Raw genomic sequence first — 18670 nt, forward strand, 5'->3', positions numbered from 1 at the left:
GAGTAGAAAGAGACCTTTCTTTAGCTACAGTAGTAAATGAAGTGTAGCTTTTTAGCTGTTGCTTTTTTGTGAGCGTCGCTAAGTTGCCACAGGATCTCTGCAGCTTTCACTGCCGTGTTCTTTTCTTTGGCGACGCAGTCCAGGATTAAAGGTGGCGGCCCACGCCTTTAATCCCAGCACCCGGGAGGCGGAGGCAGGAGGATCTCAGTGAGTGAGCTCGAGGCCAGCCTGGTCTAAGTGAGTTCCAGGACAGCCAAGGCTACACAGAGAACCAAAAACAAATAAACAAATGCACCCTGCTGCAATGGCTGTCGGGTTTGCAAAGGTAGTTGAGTTCTTTTGACTTTAGCCCTGAATTCCAAGCATGTAATGCCTCTCTAACACTTTATGTGTGCGTTATGTTCATGGTTCCTGCATATTAGGGGTATCTGTCTATGTTGAGTGGTCCATATGTCAATAGTAGTTCCCATTTGTGCTGTCTCTGAACTATCCCAAGGGAAGAGCCACTGGTATCTTAACCCCAACAGGAGCAGAGGCTTGGTACGTTAAAATTTCACCATAAATTTATGCTGATTCATTTCAGGAAAAATATATTCTCAAATGTCAAAACAGCTTTAGACATCACAAAAGCAATCAAACAAGAGACAGATAGAAAATTATTCTTCCTGCCTACCTCAATTGTCATCGAAGAGGCTCCACCCAGTAACAGATGGGAACAAATGTGGAATCAGGAGGATTCCTTGATTGGAATCCTCCTGAAGAGAGAAAGAAAAGATGGTATGAGCCAGACGGGTCAAGGAAGTCACAGGAATACCCACGAAATCAACGAACCTGGGTTAATGGGAACACACAGAGTCTAAACCTACAACCAGGGAGCCTGTGTGAAACTGACCTAGGTCCTCTATGTGACAGTGTGTGACTTGGTCTTCTTGTGGGATCTCTGTGAGTGACTTAATCAATACGGTTTCCGTGTGGTTATTTTGTGTCTAAGCAAGCTGGGCAGCGGGGAAACCGACAAGCAGCCCTCAGTGCAACAGTAGTCCTTACCCAGCTATTGAACCGACAAGCAGCCCTCAGTGCAACAGTAGTCATTACCCAGCTATAATGCCTACAAATGACGACAATGGCCCAGCACGGCAAGGAAGCGCTGGAGGAGAGCCACTGATGTCTTGGTGCTAAGCAACAGCTGTCTAACAGGACCTAAGGCCCACCCAGCAGGAGGGAAGTTATGCTGATGCCGTAAACTCTGCGAATCACCCACGGCTGGTGAGGTTTTGGATCTTGGAGGAGTCTCTATTAGAGCCACTTTCCTAAGTCAGTTTATTTCCTGGCTGAATTCTAAGGACAAGTTCTCATAGCCACAGCCACGTATAGCTCTCATCCCTCATCAAAGAGGTTTCTTTTCGAAGCAGGCAGAGATGAATACAGAAAATCACCACCGGTCAAAACTCAGAGAACAACTCTCTGCAGAGTTCCTGGTCTCACCTGATGCATCCAGTAAAAACAATTCCTCTACTTAAGGACTCAGAGACTATGGTGGGAGACGGGGAAGAAAGATTTAAGAGTTAGAGGACCAGAAAGTCAGCTGCAAGATTGTGTCTTCTAGATATGACAGAGAAGCTACACCCATAAAATCTCAAAACTACAGCTGTCGAAACAAGACCTGAGCAATGCAAACACCAGTTGACATTCAGTGCTGATGAATTACAGAGTGTGCTCCCATAGAGGAGAGACAGGCCATTAAAAGCTCCGAAGTGAGGGAGGATTAGTTTTCCCAAGAGGTGAGCCCCCTAACTGGCTGTCCAATCCCAAATGGTCACCCCTAAAAACATTCAAACATCGCTAATTGAACATTTATTTACTTGTATATATTTATGTAGAAATAATAATTAAAGAAGCCATGAATTTGAAAGGGAGCAAAGAAGGGGCACTGGAGGGTTGGAGGGGGAAATGATGTCATAATGTTTTAACTAAAGGAAAAAAATACAGAATTTTCTTGTATCTGGTGACTTTTTTCTCTCAGGAATATACCTGAATCTCCCTTCAGACTGGCTGCCTTTGTCCAAAAAAATATGCTGAGCCAAGGTTTCATATAGCTCAGGGTAGCCTTGCGTTCACTATGTAGCTGCGAATGATGGTGAACTCCTGTTCTTCCTGCTTCCATCTCCTGGGAGTTATAGGCATGCATCCCCATGACTGGAGTTTAATAGTCTCCTTCTTTGGAATGTCTGGGTCAGACAGATGTCTAAATCTCAACTCAGTTTGGGGCTAGGCTAATATTTTTTCCACAAAACTTAACTGTCTCATGAGAAGTGAAGTGTTTCTGGGAAATCCAGACATTCCCTTGACTTCCTTGGCCAGGAGAGTTAGGGAGTAGGTGAAGTGTACTTATACATAATGGGTCACTTTTTATTGTATTTCTTACGAAGCCCAGCTGCTTCGTACAGTCTTGGTATTAGGTGATGCGCATAGTCTTATTGTTACTTGTTATGCCATGTTTGGTTGATACCCTTGGGAGGCCTACCCTCTTCTGAAAGGAAATGGAGGAGTGAGTCTGGGGGTGGGGGAGGTAAGATGTGCGAGTGTGTGTATTTGTAGGCAACTATGTAGTGATATTTCATTTGTATTTTAATAACTAAAACTTGATTGAAGGTCAGAGAGTAAAACAGCCACCCTGGTCAGCCTTACAGACCAGGCAATGGTGACACACACCTTTAATCCCAGCAGCCACACTAGTTTGCCATAGAAGCCAGGTGGTAGTGGTGCACGCCTTTAATCCCAGCCCTAGAGAGGAATATAAGATGGGAGGAGACAGTTCTCAGACACAGTCTCATTCTGCGATTCCTGCAGGCAGAATCGTCATTTCAGACAGAGGTAGCCGTAAGAGCCAGTGGCTGGCTGTTTTGCTTTTCCAACCTACAGGTTGAATCCCAATTTCTGTCTCTGGGATTTTATTAATCGTGCTACAGGACTAGGAGGAGAGAAGGGAGGGGAAGCTGTGGTCAGGATGGATTATATGAGAGAAGAATAAAGAAAAAAGAAAGCAAAAAAAAAAAAACCCGTTTCTGTTTAACATGGTTGTTTCCTTTGGCTAAGCAGTGGCCACTGGGTGGGTGGGTGGGTGGGGGGCAAAAGACTTTAAAAGGAAAATTTCTCAGGCATGACTTTCAACGTTTAGAAATATATTTTGTTCACATTTTCTCCTTTTCCAAACTCTCCCCAATTTCTCCCCACCCACCCAACTTCATGCCTTCTTTCTCTACACACACACACACACACACACACACACAAAAACCCTTCTAAAATAAAACAAAAGATGAAAATCAAAATGAAAATGGAGTGAGACAAAAATACACAAACAAAAGAGCAAAGCGAAGCAAAAAGCAGCCCTTGGAAACAAACGAACAACCCCCAATACATGGATTCAATTGGCGTTGGCCAATCACTCCTGGGCATGGGGCCACCCTGGAGAGCTGTTGACGTACCAGCGACACTCTGTTGGAGAAAACCCGACCTCCCCTTTGCAAGCAGCTATCCATCCCAAATAGCTCCGCAAATAGCTCCTCCGGACTCATCTGGCTCGAATCCGTGCAGCCTCTAAAGGATGTTTAAGGTGGTGTGAATATGTTTGAGAGTCGGAGAGCTCTGGGCCCCTCTGCATGGGAAGCCCTACTTTGGTCACGATTAGTAACATCTGGGCCTACGGCATCACAAAGAGGAAAACACGGCTGGTTGCAGCGTGAACATTTACTGTGTTCTTTGCGATGTGTGGTTTTCTCTTGAGGGCTGGGTGACTTTCCCTTGTCAGCTCGCCTGTGTGAGGACCGAGAAGATGTTACTGGAGCTTCACTGTGTGGATTCTTTATTCTTTGTGGTGCGCCATGACTCCGTTAAAAAAAAAAAAAAAAAGAAAGAAAGGCATCCAATAAAATCTAGCCCACATTAAGGTATTAAAATTATCAATCATTTTTGAGAACAGAGATCAAGTTCTGGAGTTTCGCGTTTGCTTCTGAGGCTCATCCGCCTGGCAGAAGTCCCAAGACCTCAGTCCTTTGCAGAATCCTGCATTTCCCTGAGTTTGTGTTGAACCCCTGTGGTGAGGGTTGGGTTCCTTCGCAGCCTCTGAAGATCTCCCTCTCAAAGTGCACCTCGACAAAATAGAATGCCTCGGTAAAACACCAAGAGACCCTTTCCATCTGCGCATGCTCTATTTTGTTACTGCTTTCAAAGCCTAGTTTTTCTCCTGGAGATGGGGTGGTTGTCTTTGATTTCCGGACTCTAGTTCTAAATTGCCTAGTTAAAGCAAAGGATTAGGGGACATGGCTTACTAGCTGTCTCCGGTTTTGGAGAGAATTATGTTCATATAAATTCATACTTGTGTGACTGAGGAGGTAGGTCTGTCTGTATGGAACCAATGCATGCTACAAGGCCATGACTAGCTAGGGTCATAGGCTCAGCTCAGGCCTTTTGTCTTGGCAGCAAAGCGTGCCATAAAGGTTTTGATTTACCTCTGTACTCCATTGTCTTTTTCTTGATTTAATAAGCTTCTATGACAATTCAAGATGTCTACCTTTATTTGGCAATTTATAGTACTTGTAATCCACTGGCTTGCCCAGTCACCTGGGTACCCTGTTCTTTTAAGAGACAAGCCCCGCCCACTCCCCCATCTCCCCACCTTCCTCCTGCAGAGGCAGATCTGCGGCCTCCACTCCATCTCTTCTCTTCTCTTCTCTTCTCTTCTCTTCTCTTCTCTTCTCTTCTCTTCTCTTCTCTTCTCTTCTCTTCTCTTCTCTTCTCTTCTCTCTCTCTCTCTCTCTCTCTCTCTCTCTCTCTCTCTCTCTCTCTTTAAAGATTCATTTATGTATTATGTATACAGTGTTCTTTATGCTTGCTGGTCAGAAGAGGGCACCAGATCTCACTACGGAGGGCTGTGAGCCACCATGTGGTTGCTGGGAATTGAACTCAGGACCTCTGGAAGAGCAGGCAGTGCTCTTAACCTCTGAGCCATCTCTCCAGCCCNCTCTTTCTCTGAACCCCCTTCTCTGTCCCCTCATTCTCCCCCCCCATAACCCCTTACTCTTACACTGCTTCCAATACCTACCAAACAGACCCCATACCCAAGCTCTCTCTGCATGGCGTATGTGTCTGTCTCCCACCCACCCGGGGAGAGTCCTGGCGTCACCCGCGTCATGAATGATCGCAGTACTCAGCGGTAGGCTCTTCGGTTTGCCAGCCATTGTAACCTCTTTCCCATAGGTCCGTGGCTTCTCAGTTCTCTTCTGCAAACGTTTCCACGAACCTCCCTCGTTTCTGCTCACAACACTGAAATCCTTTCAAGGAATGGTAACTCGTCGCCACCCCGGTTTTGCAGTGACTCGAATTGCTACACACTAATGCTCTGTTTGCTCCTCTTTTGACCCAAGATAATATGTTCTCCTTGGGCTGTTGACTCCTATTTGCTATTCATTTATTAATTGTTTTTACGGTGCAAATTGCCTGTGGACAAACCCTACATTCTTCAAGTCCTTAGCGGTTCTTTCCTATTTGAAGTCTGAGGTGATGAAAATGACTTCAGAATCGAATACGAAGCCATGGCTTAAAATGAACTACGACTGCAGAAATACAAGACTGCCACTTGGGGGCAGCAGAGGCACATCGTTGTGCGCCAAGGGATGCGTGGCTGTATCCACTAAACACGACCTGATTATTAAGTTGAAAAGTATTGTGATTATCTACCTAACTAATAACGAAACTTCGTGAAATGAAATAGAATGGGAATGTCTCAGCCTAAAGTAATGAATAAAGATATATATATATATTTAAATCTCCTTTCTAGAGAAAAATACAAAAGTCCAGAACGCCTCCAGATTGTAACCACATTCTTCTCTTTCACGGCCCTTTCTCTCTCCACTATAAAAGTTTCATGAGAGTCAGGATGATGTTTTGTGACATTTGGGTTTGGGAGTGGGGTCATTGGTGGCTCACAGGATATTGTGCTCGGTAGGAGGTGAATCTCCCGAGTCCAGCTGTGGTCGCAGCTCTTTTACACGCAGGCTGCGTTTTCGGCAGGGTGCCTGGGTTTAATTTCCATGTGCAAAGTCATACTGCAACTATGTAAACCGAAACAGATGTCCGTGCTCCGAGAATGCATTTGGCTCCTGAAGGAACCGTTCCCTAGCCTCTTCCTCCACTCCTTCTTTATTTTGAAAGACCTTTTGAACAGAAAAGGTCTCGAGAGAGCCATCCAGTGTGTTTGACCTCATTACTGTGAAGCAACGCATCCCTGGGAAAGAGTTGCCCCAAATAAATGTTGGAATCTGTTTGGAAACGTCTTTAATACCCGTATGGTTTTCTTTCCATCTTTATAAACTTTCAGCTTTGTTTACTTTATTTTATTTTTTCATTTTAGGAGTCCCAGTAATGAAAGTTTTAGTAAAACAAGAAAGATCTTCCCGAGGTCGTTCCGATTCCTGTTTTCTAAGGCTTAGTTCCAATAGGTGTTTATGCAATATGGACATGACTTTGTAACTGTTCCCATTGCAAATATTAAAGACTTATATTGGCATGTGCACTTTAAGTGTCTTCCAGTGTCTATACTTTGCTGATGATCAACGCAAAATGTTTCTAATCTTGTGATGATTTATATTTCCTGTAATTTTTCCCCTAAAGGAAAAATTATTGGAAATAATAATTTAGTTCCTTCTGGGTCCTGGAGGGTGGAGGAGGGAAGAGGTGTGCTCAGTGGGAACCCCACCACTGAATTCTAGCCTCTGCCCCCTCTGCCTCCGAGGCAAGGTCTCACTGAGGTCACTCAAGTGACGCTGGTGATCTGCCAGCCGTAGACTCTGCCTGCCTCAACCTTGAGTGGCTGGGAAGGCAAATCTGAGTCACCAACTTGACTATCTATCTTTTCTCTTTTCTCTTTATTTCCTTCTCTTCCTTCTGTGTCCCCCTGTCCTTTCTCCTTGCAGAGATATTTGTTGAGATGTATACCTCACAGGTTACGCTGGCAGGAGCTTCTTGGGAGGTGACCAACAACGTGAGTCCCAAACCTATTTGGGTAATGTGATGAAATCCGTCTCAGATAAAGATCTGCAGTGGTAGGCTGTTCCCCTAAACGTCGCACATCTTAGGGTCACTCTTCAGTATTGCAAAAAAAGGGATTAAAAGTTTTTTTTTTTTTTCTGGATGATAAATTACAGAACAGGCACCCTCTGGGCCCTCTTGCCATTTCACAGTTTCCACAGACCTGTGCTTTGGAGTAGGCAGAAAACAATGCTCAGATGCTTTAGGTTTTCTAGTCTGGTTCAGGGATCCTCTAACCCACAAGACCTCGGTGATTGAATTTACGAAAGCCTCTTGAGAAATAATTGGTTAGCTAAATCACTTGTCCCAAATTCAGTCCCGTGAGAGGATATTTTAAGGCTTATGCTCTACTTTTCCATAGAAATAATTTTACATTTTGACAGTGTTGGAAAAGTCGGAAGCAGTTCAGGGGTAGCTAGATCTGAATTTTGATGACTATTAGCATTCCACTCTCCCTACCAATTAGAAGTAGACATTTAACTCTCCTTTTAATGGCTTCTCAGAAATCGTATTAACTTCTCAGCGGGTAGGAAGATCAAGGGTTGGTCACTAGCTGCAGGTGACTTGCTGGGTGAGTCCTGTACCACCCTGTGCAGTCTCTGTGCCGCCCCAGATCAAAGTGGATTCTATCTTGATCCTTAGACCAAACACTTGCATCTGGATCACAGAGGTCAAGTAAACAGCTGGCTGGCCTAATCTTGGTCCAAGCACCCTTAAGTAACAGGCTCGGTTTTACCACCGAGTGTATTGCTTCCTGGTTAAGCGATCTTTCAGCTGCCATGACGAGATCTGGAGCTTAAGTTGTAATTACTGGAAGGGCAGCCTCAATATTTTCCTTTCCCACAAAACTCAAAGCCAGAGAAACCCGTGTTTCCTGATTACACATCAACTTTAGAAATGTCTTATGGCCAATAAAGCTCAGCCTGGTTGGCTGTGCCGCACAACAGCGTGGGCGAAGACGGGGGTGGGAGGGATCGGGGTGGTGGGGTGGTGGTGGGGGGGCTGTGTAGGAGTCCTGTGACTTAATTTATTTTTTGCTTTAGGAGGAAACTCTCTTTCCCCTAGAATTATGTCGCTGGGTGGGTGATTCATAAACAGAGGTCCTGGAAATGGAATCCGTGTCTTGAGACTATTTACATTTTTAACCGTACCCAGCTGCTCTGTTGCTGGGGATTTTAGACATTTCAAAGGCAAGGAAAGCCTTATCTTTAGTGATTAAAAATTTAGAGCATGGCTACATGAAAACGTTGGCCAGTAAATAACATAGAATCATCCGAAAGAAGGTGGCTGTCCCTGCTCAGCGCACAGGCAGCCGCCAGTTTTTCGGCATTTCGAACTAAGCTTTGTATAGTTTTGAAACTGTTCCTCTGATGGGAAACAGCTGGGGCCCTGCTTTGAGTGACATAAACACTGCCCCCGCCCCCCCTCCACTTTCCAGGCTCAGGGCAAAGGATTAAGGAACCTAGAAGTTTCTGCTTGTCACGCGCACACACACAGCCATTGCCTTTACCGCCAAATAGTACTTTTATGGAAAATGAATGTCAGTTTACACTTAAGACCAATAGCTTAAAGATTAACCACTTAAGAATGTTGCAGAGGGGGCTGGAGAGATGGCTCAGAGGTTAAGGACACTGACTGTTCTTCCTGAGGTCCTGAGTTCAATTCCCAGCAACCACATGGTGGCTCACAACCATCTACAATGAGATATGGTGCCCTCTTCTGACATGGAGGCAGAACACTGTATTGTATATGTAATAAATAAAATCTTTAAAAAAAAAAAAAGGAAAAAAGAAAAAAAGAATGTTGCAGAGGCCAAAACCATTCTTGTAAAGTAGATAGCACTGAATTTCCAAACGTGCTTTTCTGCCAAACATGACCTTCACCAACAAAGGCAGGGCTAGTTAATATGCCTTCAGTCTTGTTTGAATTTATTATTGTTATTTTTATTGTTTTGCCTGCATGTATCTACATGCACCATGCGTGTGTCTGAGGCCCTCGGAGTCTAGAAGCGGGCATTGGATTCCCTGGAACTGAAAATGGGCTGGTTGTGAGCCACCATATTGGTGCTGGGAACTAAACCCCAGAACAGTATTCATGTAACTGCTCAGCTATCTCTCCAGCCCCCACAGCAGCTGAGTTGAGACAGGAGGCCAACTACACTCTTTTTCTTTCCCAGTCCACAAGAAAGGATTCTTCCAGACCCTTCAGCACCTATAATTCAGGGTTCAATCCCTCTCAGTGCTTTCCTGGCAATTTGTGAGATGTTTCTCGCAACACAGGGAAGAGGGGGCCATCTGCATTACTGTGATTGAATGCCCTATGCCTTAGAAGCTGCAATCCCAGATGAACCACTACCTCTTGGCCTCTTGTATCTGAATCACACCTTTATAACTTGAGTTGAATATATAAATAAACAAACACAGTGTAAAGCATTTTTTCAACTACTTTATCCTCTGTGTGCCTAGTGATGGAGTTGGGCCAATTATATTTGTCTCTTGTGCATGGTAAGGTCTACATTCATTGGTCAGGGACATCTTAAATGTTTTGTTGCAGGATTTGCCCTTGAGAAGGGAACACAGTAATGATCAGTAAGGATTTAAGCAATTATATAGGGTTGCTTGTTATGGGGGAACTTGTCATTAGGAAGTATGCCCAAGAAGTATTCATTCTAACGAGACAGACTGCAGACAAATGACCTTCAAAGACAGGGAACGTAGCAGAAATAGCTGGAAAGGAGTGCGAATTCAGCGTTCAGAAAAGAATGTCTTTTAAGGCTGTCAAGGCAGGAAGGCGTTAGGGAGCTTGTGAGGTGGCTAGAGTCCAGCATTCTATGAAGGGTCAGACGTTAGAACGTCATGCCGCGGCAACAGAAACAGTGATAGCGTCCTGGTAATACAGTCATAGTGCCTACAAGTTGTATCATCTTCAGGCTAGAAAGAGCAGAGCAAAGTGAAGTTCCAGGCTTAGAAGAGCGAGGGCGAGTTATTGAAGGGCCCAGTTCTCGTCCTATGGCTTCTCCTTCTTTGATGATCAGGAGCTTGTTTGCATTGGCGCAGTCTAGGGGACGCCACTTGGAGTTTTCCAGTTATACACAGCATTTCTTGCCAAGCTCCCTTCCCTCCGCAGACAGCAGACAGATAGTAAGTCCCGATGACTCATGTTTATCTCTGGTTGTAAATGGGAGATGTGAGATAGAATATAGACAGACAGACCCCTTTTCCTCTGACCAGTGCTTGAACTTTGGAAATAGTAAACTATGCATTAATAAGAACGTAAAAATTGACTTTCCCCAGCTACTTCCAGAGTAAAATCTACTCCATTTAGGCTTTAGTTCCCTTTCATCTTATTCTTATTTTTATTTATTTATTTTTTTATTTTAAATCAGTTTTTATTCACAGTAATATGTACAGATCTAACTCCGTCATTCTAAATGTGGGCATTATTCTTATTTTTAAATGTTAAGGAAAAAAATAGACATTACTATATTCAAATGCTGCAAACATCATTGGGCTTTTAGACCTTTCGATGGTAGTCATAGAACTAAATATTCTCTGTGGTTTTTCTGTTAGAAGTATTTGACTATTTTTAAAAAGTTGAGAACAATGAGAGGCGGTGACTTCTAGGGGTGCGTATCTGACGCTATAGAGCAAATTCACAAAAGATTTGCCTTCATCTCCTTGTTAAGACAGAAAAGTCTTACTTTTTTTTTGGAGGGGGGGGACTGCCGTGAACAAAACACCCAGGGCATAACTGTGAAACAATTGCACGAGAGGAGAACCGCAGCCTTAGTCTCTCATGCGTGGAAGCAGCATCTCTGAAGTGTTCTCTAGAGTAGGTCCCTAAACTGCCCAGGTGATGAGACAGTTCATCACCAGGTCTCAGCAAGCTACCCGGGAAAGGTGAAAAAAATACGGTCCTTCAGACGCTTGCCCACGCTGTGGGCCTCGTGCTGGGTATGATTTACTGTGCTTAGCACTGTTACCTTGGCAGTAAATTCTTACCCTGTTTTATTATTGTCTCTTCTTTTTCTACCTCTAACCCCTGCAAGGCTGGGGCCAAGGCTGTTGAGAGCTTAGGACTAGCAGATGGGAGGAAGACACTGGTGACGAAGGGAAATGGTTTGCATTTTCAATTAAGGGATGTAAAAATTCATTTGCCCTATAAGGCTTGAAGAAGAAGGACCTTTTTGCCAACAGGTCTCCATCAGTTGTCTTATTGATCTATATAAGACTTATATATCATATCGATACCTATTCAATATCATACTTATATATATAGCAATATAATTATATATCAATATAAATATGATATTAAATAGGTATATAGTGTAGACAACCTTGTCTTTATTTTGATTTTAGTGGTATTGCTTTGAGTTTCTCTTCATTTAAGTTGATACATGCTATAGGCTTGATCTAAATTGCCTTTATTGCATTTAGGCATGTCCCATGTGTTTTTAATCTTTCCAGGACTCTTATTATGAAGGGGGTTTAGATTCATCAGAGGTGTTTTCTGTATCTAATGAGAGGATCCATGTGGGTTTTGTCTTTGAGTTTGTATATATGGTGGGTTACATTTATTGATTTATGTATGTTGAACCATTCTTGCATCTCTAGGATGACGTCTACTTGATCATGGTGGATGATATTTTGATCTATGCTTGGGTTCAGTTTGTAAAGTTTTTGTTGACATTTTTCCATGTATATTCACAAAGGAAATTGGTTTGTAATTCTCTCTTTGTTGAGTCTTGATGTGGTTTGTTGTGAAATATTTGAGGCATAGGTATAGGCATTAACTTCTTTGAAAGTCTGGTAGAATTCTCTGCTAAAACCATCTGGTCCATAGTTTGGTTAGAAGAGTTTTAATGCTTACTTCTATTTCACTAGGAATTAGAGGTCTGTTTAAATTGCTTATTTGATCTTGATTTTACTTTGATAAGTGGTATGTATTGAGAAAATTATCCATTTCTTTTAGGTTTTTCCAATTTGTTGGAGTTACAGATTTTTAGACTATGTCTTTATGATTGTCTCTGGTTTTTCTCAGTGTCTGTTTTTTTGTGGCCCTTTTTTCATTTCTGAATTTGTTAAGTTGGATATTTTTTCTCTGCCTTTTAGTTAACTTGGATAAGGGTTTGCCAATCTCTTTGACTTTCTCAAAGAACCAACTCATTGTTTCATTGATTCTTCCATTTTTTGTTTCTATTTTATTAATTCCAGCCCTGAATTTGATTGTTTGTTGCCATCTTCTTCTTTTGGATGTAATTTTATTTGTATACCTACCTATTTATTTTTTTTTAAAAATTTAATGTAGGCACTGGGTGCTATGAACTTGCCTATTAGAGCTGCCTTCATGTCAGAGGCGGAGAGCGAGGGAAGGGATAACTTGATTGAGGGAGCTATTCTGGGGCTAGCAAGAAACCTGGCTCTAGAGAAATTCCCAGGATTCCACAGGAATGACCCCAGCTAAGACCCCTAAGCAATAGTGGAGAGGGTGCCTCAGCTGGCCTTACCGTGTAATCAGATTGATGACTATCTTAAATTTGACCATAGAAACTTCATCCAGCAACTGATGGAAGCAGATGGAGAGATCCACAGGAGAGCAATGGGCTGAGCCCCCAAAGTCAAGTCAAAGAGTGGGAGGAGTGAGAATATGAGCAACGAGGTCATGACCATGATGGAGACACCCACTGAAATAGCTTACCTGAGCTAATGGGAGCTCACCAACTGAGGCCTGGCAGTGAGGGAACAAGCATAGGACCAAACTAAACCCTCAGAATGTGGTTGAGAGTTGTATGGTTGGGGCAGACTAAGAGGCTCCTGGCAGTGAGAACAGGATTTATTCCTACTGCTTGTACTGGGTTTTTGGAATCAATTCTCTTTGGATGGATACCTTGCTCAGCCTAGATACAGTGGGGAGGGTCTTGGTCCTGCCACAAAGCAGTGTGCTAGACTTTGTTGACTTCCCATGGGAAGCCTTGCATTCTCCTAGGAGTGGATAGGGGATGGGATGGGGGAGGTGGACGGAGCAGGAAAAGGGGAGGGAGTGGAAGCTGGATTGCACATGTAAAATGAGAAAAGATAGTTTTTTTTTTAAAAAAGTAAGTTAATTAATTAAAAAATGAGATAATACCACCATTATTAACCTTCCCGACTTGTGGCTTTTATTGTTGTTGCCCTCATTAAATAGCATATAACTGACTGTTGAAAAAAAATAAGAAAAAAAAGGAGTGGCCTTCACTGTGTTCATAAGTTTATGTATGTTGTATGTTCATTTTCATTCAATTCTGCGAAGTGTTTAATTTCCGACTTAATTTTTGTATTGACTCATTTTTTCATTTGGTAGTGAGTTGTTCACTTTCCATGAGATTGTAAGTTATCTGTTATTTCTGTTGTTGTTGATATGCAACTTTAATTTGTGGTGGTCTGATAGAATTCAGCCAATTATTTCAATTTTCTTGTATCTGTTGAGACTTGCTTCATGCCTAAGTGTGTGGCCAATTTTGGGGAAAGTTCCAAGAGGTATGGCGTAAGAAGGTATATTCTTTTGTGTTTAGGTGAAATATTCTGCAAATAGCTGTTATGTCCATTTGGTTTGTGATACCAGTTAGCTCCAGTATTTCTCTGCTTAGTTTTTGTTTAGATCATGTGTCTATTGGTGTGAGCTGGGTCTTGAAATTTAGAGAATTGAAACCTAATAAGGGTTCCCTATCTGTGGGCCTTTAGTCTTCAGGATTTATATTGAGGTTCTCTTTCTCCTCTGACCTTGAATATTTGGTCAGTAGTCACCACGTAGTTCCCTCTCTCACTCTGGAGATTAGCGTGGTTTGTGGTATAGAAGACAACTAATAAATATTAGTTGAAAGGAATTCTTTGTTGTAACTGAGCTGCAATTCTTGGGATTGAAAGAAAATTATATGACTTACAAGAGTCATGTTTATCACCTGCTGAGATATTAATGTCTGCTCAGCTTGAACAGACGGGCATCCTTTTGGAGAGAGAGTAACATAATACAGAAATCAATTTTGACATGAAATGAGCCAGAACGTCTTGTGGCATTCTGGAGTTAGTGCCAAGGGTAGCATATGAAAACTATGTTTTACAATAGTCAGCACTCACGAAATGTGACATCATTACATTTGCTACTAATTGAGCTCCAAAATTTACCTCTGGACCAGTTCTAACTTCTATGACATAGGTGTTAATTCAAGAAATAAATCTTATTTGTACAGACGTATTAGGAGTCCACAGGGAGGACCTTTTGGGCTGACAAACCCTGTCATTGAAGCATATCAGCATAGCAACTGTAAGGAAAAAAAACCTCTGTTTACTATAAAAAAGCTGGAAATTTATCCATAGAATCATATAAATTATAAAAATACAAATTAAAAATTGAAGTAAATTCTAAATGTTCTACTACATTTAGGGAAAATTTTTCATGACAAGATAAAATAAATATTCTACTAATAGTCTCAGAAGATTTAAATATATATGTATATACACTGAATATTGAATATACACAGAATCATTGGCTATGCTTAGGTGTTTTCCATGTTTTCTACTTGTTAACTTGGATCTTGATACCATCACGGTGGAGGAGAAACTTTTTTTTTTTTTGTACAGGATCTCTCTGGGTAGCCCAGACTGGGTTTGAACTTGTGACCTTCCTGTCTCCACCTCCAAATTGCTAGGGTTGTAGGCTTGCACTACCACATTAAATACTTGGATTTCTACTCTGCAGTTCCCAAATGTGAAGGTTCGGAGGTGCAGCCACTTGTTTTGTGACACCAGCGAACACCAGAGCCTGTATTTACTCTTCCTTGTGTTTGTTTTAAGCTATCGTTTTTCTAAAGTTGGCATTGAAAGTAATGAGTTTTATGACACCATTTTCGGAACATACTTTATTATTCGTTTCTCCTCACTACCCTTCCTCACCCCCCTAACCCTTTGCCTCTGGTCCCCCACAATTCTCCCTGCTAATAGTCCCCTTCTGTGTTCACACCACACAGATTCACACCTTATCTTCTTTCTGTCTCCCTTAAGGTCTTCCTTTCTTGTGGTCTTCTTTGTAGTTCATGACTCCCACCTCTCTCTCTCTCTCTCTCTCTCTCTCTCTCTCTCTCTCTCTCTCTGTTTTAAACCTAGGATCCACAGGAGAGAACATGTGGTATTTGAGAGGGTAGAAGTGTTGGTACATGATCTCATCATATTTCTATTCAATTCTGAGTAAATTGGGAGCATGGGGACTTTGGGGGAGGGTTAAAGGGGAGGGGAGAGGCAGAAAGAAGAGCAGAGAAAAATGTAGAGCTCAATAAAAATCAATAAAAAATAAAATTATCAATACAAAATCAAAATACAATAGATATTTAAAAGACATTTAGAAATTCCTTGCAATGGTCACAAAGCAGCCTTGAAGGCAGAGGGCATCGGGCTTCTGTTTCGATCTTTAGCGTCGTGCTAGACAGTATGGACGTTTTGGCATTCCTTGTAGCCTTGAGGACATTGTTGTCAACATTTAGCAAACAGATTGCAGACACTTTGATTGAAAATGTGCTGAGTCTGTCGACTGAGGTAGAATGGGCATGTTGGCAACACATTTCCTAAGTTCTAAAACGAAATGGACTCGATATTTGTTTTTTTGTGTGATGTCTGTTTTGACTGGAGCTGTTAGCATGTTAATCACGGTTATTCGACATTTTCTGATTGTTATAAAAACTGCACTATAGCTGAGTCTCCTGCTGTTTGCTTTGCTCCAAAAACCTGGATGCCTGCGGTGCCTTTGTTTCTTCTGTTGACTTTGGACGTCAGTAAGAAAGACGTGGAAAGCACAGCCACAACGCTGTAGTTCCGCCATCTTACTGCGGTCTTGTTAATACTGTGCTAAACACTGGCAAAGGAGAACGATTTATAACCTCCTGATTCATCTTTTAGCCATCCATGTTCCTGGCTGTGACATCTAAAGTGTGCCTAAACTTTTGATTTTCTTTTCCTCCTGTTCTCTACACGTGTGAGAAAAACCTAGGGGACACTGGGGCCGGAAAGTTGCCGCTCCACCTGAAAGTCTGGTAAAATCATTTTCCTAGCGGTTGGTTCTTTGTTACAGCAAAAGCAGCAGGCGCATCTCAGAACGGCCACTTTCCCCTTCTTCCTGCCAGAGACATGAAGTCATCTTTCTTGGCTCATCACCATGAGCCCTGGTGGCATGCCGGGAGGCACAGCTCAGGAAAGTGTGAGGGAACTGAAGTCCTGGGAGGTTTGTATCCAGGGCAGTCCACACCTTCCACAGAACTTTGTCAAAATTCCCAGTTCATGATTCTGGTGCTTTCTGCCTCAGCTAAACTGATCTCAGTGTGTTGCGCTATGGTTTAGTCTCCTGTCTGTACAGACTCTGGGCTGTGGTTTTGGACCGCAAGCTAGTTCTCTGACAGGTCCAAGAGAAGTCGTCAGGTTTCATCTTGCTGTATTTTTTTCCTCTTATTTTAAGGACGAGAGCAATACTTTTTAGCCCTGTATCTCTCAGTGTTGAAGCTAGAAGTTCTCGCGTTCTTTAAAAGCACCTACTCAGTTCACAAATCTTGAAAAATGGATTCACCTGTAGGGAGATTTAGAGAGATGATGTGGTCTTATATGTTTCGTCAGAATAATTTGTTATTGGTAGCTGGAACGAGGAGAACATAGAACATGTGCACAAATGTACCCAGAGTTAGTGATGTTCCTGTAGTTATTAACACAGCCATAGGTCTTTGTCCTTCGAATCAGAAAATTCTAGTCACTGCTATTTTTTCAGTTCAAATGAAGCAAAGAAATGTGTGGTGAATGACTAATGGTTGTTATTATGATCATAGCTATCCCTGATATCTGGTTTCATCGGGCGTTCGCTGGTCAGCCTCAGGTAACATCTGCCTGAGTTGGAACTGACACACAGTGATGCGTCGGAACGGGAATCCAGGTTGGGATGATTTGTGGGACCCACAGAAGATATGGAGGGGGGAGGGGGAAGCCTGCAGCTGACGTCCTGTTACAGCACTGGGAGGAGCCTGAGGGATTGGCTCTGGGGAAGCAGAGAGTGGAGGAGACCTCTCTTGGCCATTGGGTCCCGGATGCTTCTAACCTTACTGCCGTCTATAGTTCTCCTGCTTGGAGCTGATGTAGGAACCTGGTAGGGTGGAGTCCCTGCTAAGAGGCTCACATAAACAGTGTAATCTATTATTTCCTTGTACTCTTATTATACGACCAAGAGACACTTAGAATGTCTGTGTGTATATATATATATGTATATGTACATATACATATATATATGTATTTAATAACAATTAATGAATTTGAAAGAGAACTTTATGGGGTATATGGGAAGGTCTGAAGGAAGGAAAGGTGGGGGAGAATGATATAATTACATTATAATATGAAAAATAAAAGAAATCTTAAAAATGTTTCTTCTTAAATATAAAAGCTAATATGTTTTTATTATCTTTCATTGATTAGTATATCTAATTTATATTCTAGATTTTAGACTTTATGATTATTTTACTAATTTTTTTTAATATTTATTTATTTATTATGTATACAATATCCTGTCTGTGTGTATGCCTGCAGGCCAGAAGAGGGCACCAGACCTCATTACAGAAGGTTGTGAGCCACCATGTGGTTGCCGGGAATTGAACTCAGGACCCTTGGAAGAGCAGGCAATGCCCTTAACCACTGAGCCATCTCTCCCGCCCAATTTTACTAATTCTATTTTGGGTTTTAAATCTTTATTTTGAAACACATCAGTTCTATACTTAATTTTTAAATTGTAAATTTCTGTGTTAACTATAAAGTGTTTTTGCTGTTTCTTGGTTTGGAGAAAGGTGTCATAGAGAGAAATATGTGTATTGTTGAAGGTGAGGGAAATAAGTTGGCTTGAGAAGGCGCCATTGGTAGGTCACTCACATGAATTGCCTATAACCTATTTATTTCTGTGGTGAGGACAATGAAGATAAACAGCCTAGCTTCAAGATGTTTGCAATGGGCAAAACATCCGAAAGGTCAAATGAGAGAAACAGGTGCATAGGTACATCATATAAACCAGATTACATACCAAAACGGACAATTTGGTCCCTATGGTTTAACTGCTTTGCACAGGAGCAGAGAAAGGTGCAGTGGTTCATCTAGATTGGCTCTAAACATTGGATAATCTTTATACAAGATGAGATCATAGTGTATCAAAGTGAGTTATAGTAAAGCTACATGTGTGTGTAAGGAATGTATGAGGAGACAAATCGATGGCTGATCTCCTTGGAAAAAAGGCTGAATGTTGGGAACCAGGTCAGTTATGTTAAACTGAGGCAGCTTGCATGTGTGGTTTTCAAGACAGAGAGGTTTTATTTTGTGACAACCAGTGAAAGATTTTACAGACACGTGGTAAAGGCTTCCCTAGAAGAAAGGAGTGGCAGAATGAGGTAGGATTCCAAAGAGGCTGTAGTAGTAATTCAGGAATAAGCTGATAAGGCCCAAGGATAGGGTGTTAGGACATGAAATTACAACCAGAATGAAATGGGAAAAGGGAAGACAAGAGACCAATGATGGACGAGCTGGGAAGAGACCTGAACCAT

The 18670-nt window shown here is 42.2% G+C and overlaps 1 protein-coding gene across 1 annotated transcript in view; it reads right to left on the reverse strand.

The window, feature by feature from the left end:
• The window catches only part of Wdr75 (WD repeat domain 75), a 24320-nt gene extending 19129 nt beyond the window's left edge, over positions 1 to 5191 (reverse strand). The window contains exons 1-3 of the mRNA XM_050159166.1: positions 5161 to 5191; positions 3705 to 3813; positions 3486 to 3597 (exon numbers count right to left, since the gene is read on the reverse strand). Of these exons, the coding sequence (XP_050015123.1) occupies positions 3486 to 3597; positions 3705 to 3813; positions 5161 to 5191 (252 nt within the window). The remainder of the gene's footprint in view (positions 1 to 3485; positions 3598 to 3704; positions 3814 to 5160) is intronic.
• Positions 5192 to 18670: the final 13479 nt, after the last annotated feature.

This window comes from Alexandromys fortis, unplaced genomic scaffold (genome assembly GCF_014885135.2).
Source record: "Alexandromys fortis isolate MF-2015 unplaced genomic scaffold, M_Fortis_MF-2015_v1.1 scaffold_65, whole genome shotgun sequence".
Lineage (NCBI taxonomy): Eukaryota > Metazoa > Chordata > Mammalia > Rodentia > Cricetidae > Alexandromys > Alexandromys fortis.